Raw genomic sequence first — 11028 nt, 5'->3', positions numbered from 1 at the left:
TGACACATCACAACCCACCGTCACCCCACTGGGCGACGGTGGGTTGATGGTGTGATGATGATGATGATTTTGTTCAGGTGATAAGCTTCCTGAACTCCGTGTACAAGCTGTTCGACGAGCGAATTGAATGCTACGACGTGTACAAGATTGAGACTATTGGAGACTCCTACATGGTCGCGTCTGGGCTTCCTGTTAGGAATGGTAAGTTTTTGTTAAACCTAAATTACCTATATAAACCGTGGGTTTAGGTTTTTAAAATCCCAAGGGAACTCTTCGATTTTCCGGGCTAAAATGTAGCCTATGTAGCCCCGGGATGCAAGCTATGTCTGTACCAAATTTCGTCAAAATCTGTTAAGCGGATGGGCCGTGAAAAGCTACCAGACAGACAGACAGACACACTTTCGCTATTATTTTATTATATCGCATAATATTAGTATGGAATGATAAAGTAGGTATCTTTTCTTTATTTTCAGGTAATAAGCACGCCACTGAGATAGCAAGTATGGCATTGGAACTGTTGGAGGCGACGTCCATGTGCCGTCTGCCGCACCGCCCCGATCAGGTACTTAGGTAATATTCGTCTCAGTGTTTACGCTTATCACTTATCTAACTTGAACATTTGCTACAGTTTCCTTAATCATTAGTTACCCCCCGCCCACACACTGCTCTACTCGCTCGCGACGCCGCGCACTAGGTCGCTTGCCATGCGCTTGCCTTTGCAACGCGATTGACGTCGAAACTGTGCGCTATTGCATACTTATCGACAAAATAGAGAGCGATGGGCATGAACGAGGAACATGCGATTAACGCGTCCATGCTACGTCTCTGCCTCCGTTCCTCGCTCCTTCCCATGCCACACGGGCAGTGTGTGGACGGAGTATTAAGACTTAAGAGTATGCGAGTGATGGCCCATAGTGAAGGGGCTGCCTTCAAAACTCCTATATCTCCTAAGCCACTATCAGACATTTTAGAGGTCATTTTAATCCCAAGGCCGCTGAGTATGCAAGGCAGCAGCCAAAGATAGGGAGACATGGAAAACAACTGTTGCAGCCCTAGGAATAAAAGGACTCCATCTGCATCATCATCAGCTTTGCATGATAAGACCGCTTTCTATTGTTCATCATGCTTGTATTTTGAAGGCTAAAAAGATCACGCCTTCGGCTTACATTCCACGTCATCTACTATGCCTATATCAAAGCAACAACTCGTCATAACAATTACTAATTTTACCAATAATCATACTAAACTTTAAATAGAATAGAATACCTATTTATTTTGTTTTCTCGCACAATATCGTTAAAAAACAATATAGTTAAAATTGATTTGTCGATTATTATTTTTAAATCGACAAATAAATAACTAAGTATGCAAATGTTACTATTTTGTCACTAGGCGTTATGTATGAGGAGTGGTATCCACACGGGGCCGTGCGTGGCTGGCATAGTGGGTACGAAGATGCCGCGGTACTGTCTGTTTGGCGATACAATCAACACTGCCAGTCGGATGGAGAGCACTGGTGAACGTAAGTTAGTCGCTAGATGTTATGTATGAAGAGCGGTATCCACACATGATCTTGCGTAACTGGCATAGTGGGTACGAAAATCCACGGTACTGTCTCTTTGGCGATACAATCAACACTACCAGTCGGATGGAGAGCACTGGCGAACGTAAGTTAGTCGCTAGATGTTATGTATGAGGAGCGGTATTTACAGAGGATCGTACGTAGCTGGCATAATGGGTACGAAGATGCCACGGTACTGTCTCTTTGGCGATACAATCAACACTGCCAGTCGAACAACACTGGCGAACGTAAGTTAATCGCTAGATGTTATGTATGAGGAACGATATCCACACAAGATCGTGCGCAACAGGCATAGTGGGTACGAAAATCCACGGTACTGTCTCTTTGGCGATACAATCAACACCGCCAGTCGGATGGAGAGCACTGGCGAACGTAAGTTAGTCGCTAGATGTATGTATGAGGAGCGGTATCCACACAAGACGTGCGTAGCTGGCATAGTGAGTACGAAAATCCACGGTACTGTCTCTTTGGCGATACAATCAACACTGCCAGTCGGATGGAGAGCACTGGCGAACGTAAGTTAGTCGCTAGATGTATGTATGAGGAGCGGTATCCACACAAGACGTGCGTAGCTGGCATAATGGGTATGAAGATACCGCGATACTGTCTCTTTGGCGATACAATCAACACTGCCAGCCAGATGTAAAGCACTGGCAAACGTAAGTTGTTCACTAGGCATAATACAAGAGGAGCGGTATCCACACAGGATGGTGCGTAGCTGGCGTATACGACGATACCGCGATACTGCCTCTTTGGCGATACAATCCATACTGCTAGTCGGATAGAGAGCACTATAAAGACCATGTTTTTAAAGTTATTCTCTTGGATTCTAAATAAAAGAAAGCACCCCACTTCTTCTTGTGTTTCTGTTTTATATTCATTATACATACTTACAGTTTTGTGTGGTATGCAATAAAGTGCGTATCTACGCAAATCATTTTTCAAACAAAAATTCAACTTTCCAGTGATGATTTTCTTTTTCATTGTAGCAATGAAGATACAAATATCGGAAGATGTGAAGCGAGCTCTGGACAAGACTGGCCTATTCATCACCACACCGCGAGGAGTCGTCGATGTAAAGGTAATTAGAAGGCAGTTAGAAGTTATGGTGGAATAAAGAAATATGGATACCTAGATACCTACATGAACCCTGAAAAAATTACTTAGACTCGGGTAGTCATTACCTAAGGTCATTAGGTACATGGTACCTTGGTTAGGTAGGTCATTACTTACGGTACCTAACGTTACTTTTTTGGGTAGTCGGTCGCGTGGTTTTCAAAATGAAATTATGTTAGAAACCCGATACTTTTTTTTAAAGAAAATCCTTGCAGTGGTTATGTCGGACTCCTACCGACTAAAAACCTCACGAAGCAACTTAGGCAATGGTTGGTTAGAAACTACCATACTAGGTCAAATAATTATTCTAAAAGCACGTGTTTAACATAAAAAACCAAACAAATATATTTAAATACCAACCATTTTTTCTTGCAATTGCTTTCAAGAACTTATCGCGCGAACCGATTTTATTATCAAGTAATTTCTTTTTTGCTCAATTATATTGGACGTGTTGGCAAACGATGTTATTATATGCCACATTATCATATTTTAGGGTTCCTCAGCAAAAGTTTAAAGTCAAATGGCTTTTTTTTTTTAAACCGGCCAAGTTCGCCTATCCTCACCGCTGCTGCCACCGGTCAAGTTCGCGAGTCGGACTCGCGCACCGAGGGTTCCGTAGTCGGGTATTTTTTCCGACATTTTGCACGATAAATCAAAAACTATTATGATAAAAATAAATAAATATCTGCTTTAGAATGCACAGGTAAAGCCTTTTTATTTGATACCCCACTTGGTATAGTTAGTTATCTTACTTTGAAAATTGAAACACATATTAGTTTATTTTTATGTAATCATAAATTCACGGTTTTCTAATGTTTTCCTTTACTTGTGCTATAAGACCTACCTACCTACCTGCCAAATTTCATGATTCTAGAAAACCCCTACTACCCGTTGACCTAGAATCTAGATCAACGGGTAGTAGGGGTTTCTTGACACGACAGACGGACAAACAGACAGACAGACAGACAACAAAGTGATCATCAAAAGGAAAAATGGAACCCTTATGGTTCCGTTTTTCCTTCTGAGGTACGGAACCCTAAAAATATAATATACGGAACCCAAATAGAATTGTCGTTTCCCGCTTTAAACACAAACTAAAGCTGGGTTTTCCGCAGTAGTCGGGTTTACAACACGTGCGAGACGTATAATTTGCTTATTACCACCACGTTACCTACCCGACGACGCCAGCGAGCGTAATGGTCGGAATCCAATACAACCGGATCGAACTAAACCGGTTTTCACATTTTTTCCTGAACAGTTATTTTATTTACAAACAAACCTTATAATATTATCATTACCATCAAAGGTCGTACTCGTTTACTGCTCTCATAGAGGGATTTCTATGTTCAGCCAGGAATCTTCACGAGATTTGTAAACCCTTATATTTCCATTGTTGACATAAAAAACTGCTGAAACGCCGGCAACGCACTGGCGGTTCCTCTGGTACTGCAAATGTTCATGGGCGACAAATGTGACCATAAATTCGCGGTTTTCAGATTTATTCCTGTACTTGTGCTATAAGACCTACCTACCTGCCAAATGATTCTAGGTCAACGGGAAGTACCCTATAGGTTTCTTGACAGACACGACGCATGGACGGATGGACGGACAGACAGACAGACAACAAAGTGATCCTATAAGGGTTCCGCTTTTCCTTTTGAGATACGGAGGCGTTGGGCGAGCCTCCTCCAAGTTTTCCCGCAAACTTGGTTATGTCATCGGACCCACGGGATGTTTGTCTTCCATCGTTTCTTGTTTCGGTACGTGGTCTCCATTCAAGAAGTAAATTATTTGCATAGGTATTGGTCTTCTTAGCACTTGTCGGCGTCAGTTCTCACCATATACCTCGTAAAATCAGAGGTCCATCAAAGAAAATAACTTACTCCCAGATCACTTGTCTCCAGGATGCATAATTTCTTGCAAATCTCAAACGGGCAATCTGGTGCTCACAGTAACTCAAGGACTCTATCTGACCGTGGACCGTATATGTTGACAGTTAGAAGCTTCCTCCTTCTTGAGCTCTTTGTGTTTCTTTTGTTCTTTTTGAGGTTTAGATACTCTCCCGGTTCCTTAAAACCTGGCTCACCTAAAAATGGTCTCAGTGGAACATTTTCTCCCAAACCCTTCCCTCCTAAACGAAACCTGTTTCTTGACATCGCGTCCAGGTCCATTCTATCAAGTTATCATGCCCTTAACACATGCTATGCCTACATTGAATATATACATAGTACTTATTAAGTTATTGCCATTTATACAAAAAAATTAAAACTGTCAGTTTGTTTGCAAAGGGCTTTGTAATAATTTACCAGTCAGTGACCTGCTTAGAGATGATATAGAATAGAATTAGCCACAATGACTAAACCCTTTTTTTTCCTCTCTCGTCTGGCTTTACAAAGATTATGGCTATGAGTATGGCTTCACTAAAGGTCGATCAACAACCGACGCGGCCGCAATGCTGTTAAAGCATATATTCAATGCGTGGGAGGGGTCACAGAATGCCATTGGTATTTTCTGTGATTTATCCAAGGCATTTGATTGCGTTGAGCACGAGACTCTTTTAGTTAAATTGAGCCACTATGGAATCAAAGACACTGCGCTTGGTCTCATTGCGTCCTATCTTAGTGATCGTATTCAAACAGTATGTGTGAATGATGTGAAGTCATCCGGATCAGCCTCACTAATGGGTGTTCCTCAAGGCTCTATTCTAGGTCCTTTCATGTTCTTAGTATACATAAACGATTTACCATATGTAGTCCAAAATATTTGCGATATCGTACTATTTGCTGACGATACGTCTTTGATTTTTAAAGTCGATAGAAATAAGGACAATTTTGACGATATAAATGGTGCCATATCTCAGGTAACTCACTGGTTTACTGTAAATAATCTACTTTTAAATGCAAAAAAAACTAAGTGTATTGAATTCGCACTGCCCAATACCAAGAACACAAGTAACATTAATTTAAGGATAAATAATGATATTTTGAAAATAGAAGAGACTACTACATTTTTGGGGATAACCTTAGATGCGAAGCTGCAATGGGGCACCCATATATCAACTCTTGCTGGCAAACTAAGCTCTGCTGCTTACGCGGTTAGAAAGATTCGACAATTAACTGACGTGGAGACCGCAAAGATAGTATATTTTGCTTATTTTCATAGTATTATGTCTTATGGAATCTTAATATGGGGTAGAGCGGCAGATATTGGGAGAATTTTTGTATTACAAAAAAGGGCAATACGCGCAATTTATAACTTAAAACCACGCGATTCACTTCGAGAAAAATTTAAGGAAATAGGTATCCTTACCGTAGCCTCTCAATATATTTACAACAACATAATTTTTGTAAGACAAAATATTCTTAGTTACAAGAAGGTTGGCGATCTACACAACAGGCTGACTAGACACCGTAACAGGCTTGCGACTCCTACGCTCCGTCTCAGGAAGGTCCAAAAGTCATTTGTGGGAATGGGTATAATCTTCTATAACAAAATTCCTCAGTCAATTTTGGACTTGCCTTTACACAGGTTCAAAAAATCTATTAAAAATATGCTCTTGAGAAAAGCATATTATACTATCGAAGATTATGTAAATGATAAAAAAGCGTGGATTTGAACTTCGATTCGCTCCAGCAATGCGCAGGACTTCAATTGCTTTTATACATGGCATAATATTGTATATCAAATCTTTGAAAAGAGCAACCGCCGAGTTTCTTGCTGGTTCTTCTCGGTAGGAAAGGCATTCCGAACCAGTGGTAGATGCTTTTGACGATTCGAAAGAACTTGTAAAAGTCTAATTGAATAAAAACATTTTGAATTTGAATTTGAATTAGCCAATGTCAAGTTTGTAGTTATTTGTAACAAGTTAGTTAAACTATACAAGTATGAACCCCGTCTGAGCGGGCGCTCGCTGACATACACACGGCACCCCCTAGAGCGCTTTCCAGTCAGTTTTAACAAAAAAAAAACACTCCAAAAAGGCAGAGCACGCCCGCCAGCTAACACCAACACAGACGAAGTCCAACTAAACCTACTCATCTAAGTAATTTACCGTATCCATAAGATCTACTGAAGATTATAATTTAAACACTAAACTTCCTCTTGAGAAGAGCTAAAAATAGATTTGACTGACATAGGTTGAGTAATGCTTAGGTAGGTATTCCTCGAGGCAAATATCACTAAATACGGAAAATCCCAGCGCGAGCGTAACATAAGAAATCACCACGTGGTGGGTAATGATTAGAACAATAACATTGATATCATTATCATAATCATCGTCATTCGTCGTATAAGTTATGCGGTTAGATCTTGACCTATGCAGTTACATACATACACACATATTGTAGTTATTATGTAACTACACCACTCTACACCACATAGTTATATTATGCACTTATATTTTAGTACTTATATTATTATACTAGCTGTGCCCGCGACTTCGTTCGCGTGGAATAGTGACTTTTCGGGCAGCGTGATTGTTTAAATTGACATAACTTTTTTATTTATGAACCGATTGACATGAAATAAACACTAAATGTTAAGTGAAGCTTACTACAATATATTAGTGAAAACCGTATCTAAATCGAATAAGCCGTTTCTGATATTAGCGTGCACAAACACACAGACAAACAGACAAACAGACAAAAAAATAATTAATTACAATTTCGGGTTCGGCATCGATATAATAACAACCCCTGCTACTTTTTTTTAATATATTTCCATTGTATAGACACCACTTTTCTACAATTTTATTATATGTATAGATATGTATTACGTAACTACACCACATCACTGAACTCCACTAAACTACACTACCGAAAACTCTAAAAAACTTACATGAGTTACCAAAGTTTTCGAGGTGTGCCAATTTACAGTAGGCTTAGCACGAATTTGCACATGTCGAGAACATTGATAGATTTGAGTATCGTTTTAAACACTATTACAATCATAGTAAAATGTAAAACTATTAAGTACTAGCGACCCGCCCCGGCTTCGCACGGGTGGACATTTATTTTTTCTATTTTCCGGGATAAAATATAGCCTATACGGATTCGGAAGAATCCCTCTAAGTAATGGTAAAAGAAATTTTGAAATCGGTCCAGTAGTTTTTGAGCCTATTCAATACAAACATACAAAAATACAAAAATACAAAGGTTTCCTCTTTATAATATTAGTATAGATGACATTTTGTTTAAATATTTGACTTCTTTGACCCGATTGAGTCATAAAATAGACCAACAAAATATAATTTCAACCTCTGAAAAATAAATACTGTCTTTACTGCCCCTAGAAACCTAGAAAAAGCTTTGTTATTACAGGGTATCAGGATAGAGTAAAATAGTTTTTTGTCGCTTGGTATATTTTAATATTGTTGTACATTTAGATATATTCGTGAACTCAGAATTTTCTCCTCTTTCATTTGACATCACACACACATTAAAGAGAGTAAAAGATTCAGGTGGGTATTGTGCCTCAAAAACCCGGAAAACCCCAAACGTACACCGTAAAATACCACCACGTATTTGACGAGACACCATGTTACTTAACTGTATTATCCTTATAATAGACTAGCTGTGCCCGCGACTTCGTTTGCGTGGAATAGTGACTTTTCGGGCAGCGTGATTCTTTAAATTGACATAACTTTTTTATTTGTGAACCGATTGACATGAAATAAACACTAAATGTTAAGTGAAGCTTACTACAATCTATTAGTGAAAACCGTATCTAAATCGAATAAGCCGTTTCTGATATTAGCGTGCACAAACACACAGACAAACAGACAAACAGACAAAAAAAAATTAATTACAATTTCGGGTTCGGCATCGATATAATAACAACCCCTGCTACTTTTTTTTATATATTTCCATTGTACAGACACCACTTTTCTACAATTTTATTATATGTAATAGATGTAAATCTGATTACAACGACTTCTATGTTTTACGCACTACTCTAGAAATTTTCGCTCGTTGCAACTCTCTTTTACTTATAACTATGGTCAGTGTGATACAAATTCATGGAATCATTTTAGGGTTTCGTTTCTCAAAATGAAAAAAGGAACCTTTATAGGATCGCTTTATTGTATGTCTGTCTGTCAATAAATACTTATATAAGGTACTTCACGTTGACCTAGAATCATGGGCAGCTAGGTAGGTCTCATAGCACATGTGAAGGAAAAATTGTGCTAACGTCTCAAAAAGAATGTTTTTTATACGATGGTACGGAACTCTTCGTGTGCGATTCCCATTCGCACTTGACCGGGTTTCTTTTTCGGAGTGACTCATTTAATGCTTTATACTTTACTTTGAAATCGTTGTCTGATTAGAATTTATCTCTTGAGGTGGTCAAGGTCAATAGGTTAACGTATCAAATTCCGAAATACTTTTTGGATAGTCTACGTCATCTCTATATTTTGTCATACAAGTAATCTTATGCAATTAAAAGCTTACGCGTACCAAATTGTTATGACTCAGGATAAAAATTTGCAGACGTTTTAAGCCTGCTTTCCCTAAGTCACTAGAAAATGTCAAGGTTACGTCCTGACATCATAAACTGTTGCGGATTTTCCGATGAAGATGATGGGGTTTTGGGAGATTTGTTTTACTAGCAAACCTGGCATGCGTTCAGTATGCGACTCGCGTGCCACCGTTGATGGTAGATACTTTGTTACAAATCAAGCAAGTATCAACAAAACGTACAAAGTTCTAACTCAATCGGACTAAGGGCCGGCGCACATATGGCGGAGCGTAGCGCAGACCATGCCAGCGAAATTGTCTATAATCGCGTGACACATTACGCGAATTTCTACCAGAGAATGGCGCGAGCACGCGCGGTACTGCGCGCGGATGCGCGAGTATCCGCACGGATGCATAATTGATTTTAGATATTATTTCAATGAGGACAATGTCGATAATATTTTGACTGTGATAAATGCTCTGCGCTGCGCTCTGCCATATGTGGCGCACATATGGCAGAGCGCAGCGCAGAGCATTTTTAGAGCGTTAGAGGCCCTAACGAAGCGTGAAGGAAGTTGGCTTTGGCTGACACCACAACACTGCGATGCGACGTCGGGTCGTAAAAATCTACGACGTCGCACAATGCACTGTGTAAGTTTCCGATATGGTGGCGCACCGTACAAGCTTGCGATGCGACGACGTATTTCCGTTCAGTCAGGGTCTTTTCAGTTTTTGCGCCAAGTAGTTTCTTTCTTTTCTGTTTTTTCTTGATGTGTCTTAACGCAAGTAGAAGTAGGATACGTGTGGTGCGGTTCATGGCTCACTAGAAATTGATGGTGAGAGTTTTCTCGTCCAATGCCGTAAGCGATGAAATTTTTCCCGTGCGTCGGAGATTATAAATTTTCGGTTCTGATCCCATAGACTATTTATATGATTTCTGAGCCTGATTTCTTTCTGGTCGCGTAGGATTGCTGTTTTATATCGATCTTCTAGTGTTAGAGTAGAAAGTGTACCTGCGTTTACGCACACATTTAAGCACCATAGTATCTCTCGCGTAGATGATTAATCTCTATGGGCACTAGCCGAAATTCAATTACGAAGACATTATTATTGTTGTCCACATGAGAGAGCTTCTTTTGAGCTTCTGTCAGGTGCCCCAGGAATTTGTTTACATGTGTCTCTTTCTTATACAGGGTAAAGGTGAGATGACAACATACTGGCTGGAAGGCAGAAACGGTCCATCACCAGTCAGACCCACCGCCTCGTTGGACTGCACGCCTAGCTTCCTCGCCCGGATTCACTCGCAAGGCCGCTCCTCGCCGAGATACCAACCAGAGCCCAAGAAAAATTGAATTATTTCTAAGGCTGAGGCTGACAGCTTACTTTGACTTAGCTCAAACTTAAGTTTCAGTTAAAACGAGTTAAATTTATGCCAACGAATGCTCTCTTGTTTTAAAACTGTAGTCTGAGCAAATTCAAAGTGCGCTGGGTAGATCTTAGCCTGAGATCAGATAGTTAGAATTAACTCGAGCGATCGTTCTAATTAACTGCGTTGTGTGTCGTACGCTGAGTTGTTCGAAACAAATTCAAGTGTAGATTAAACTAATTTAGTCACAAGACTCCATAGAATTCTTGTATTATTAAAGTCTCCAATTAATTTATTGAATTTGTTTAGAACAACTCGATGTAAGCAAGGTCAAAGTATGAGTATACTCTAAAGATCTCAGAATAAAAACTTTGGATGCATAATTACTAGGCTATTACCAGAGTGATCGCACTTTTTTTGCCAACTGATTTTATTATTATTATTCCGAATTCAAATCATTTATTTGGGTACTTACACTACACTTTCATATGTGTATAGCTTAGCATCAT

At 39.6% G+C, this 11028-nt stretch overlaps 1 protein-coding gene across 1 annotated transcript in view; it reads left to right on the top strand.

Annotated features, from left to right (window-relative positions):
* LOC123872435 overlaps positions 1-10930 on the top strand; it is a 43971-nt gene extending 33041 nt beyond the window's left edge. Inside the window, exons 11-15 of the mRNA XM_045916719.1 lie at positions 78-201; positions 474-562; positions 1393-1522; positions 2572-2663; positions 10347-10930. Coding sequence (XP_045772675.1) covers positions 78-201; positions 474-562; positions 1393-1522; positions 2572-2663; positions 10347-10505 — 594 coding nt within the window. The 3' untranslated portion in view covers positions 10506-10930. The remainder of the gene's footprint in view (positions 1-77; positions 202-473; positions 563-1392; positions 1523-2571; positions 2664-10346) is intronic.
* The last annotated feature ends 98 nt before the right edge of the window (positions 10931-11028 follow it).

This window comes from Maniola jurtina, chromosome 15 (assembly GCF_905333055.1).
Source record: "Maniola jurtina chromosome 15, ilManJurt1.1, whole genome shotgun sequence".
NCBI classification, from domain to species: domain Eukaryota; kingdom Metazoa; phylum Arthropoda; class Insecta; order Lepidoptera; family Nymphalidae; genus Maniola; species Maniola jurtina.
Note: the sequence above shows the minus strand (reverse complement) of the source record. Positions and strands in the feature narration are given on the sequence as shown.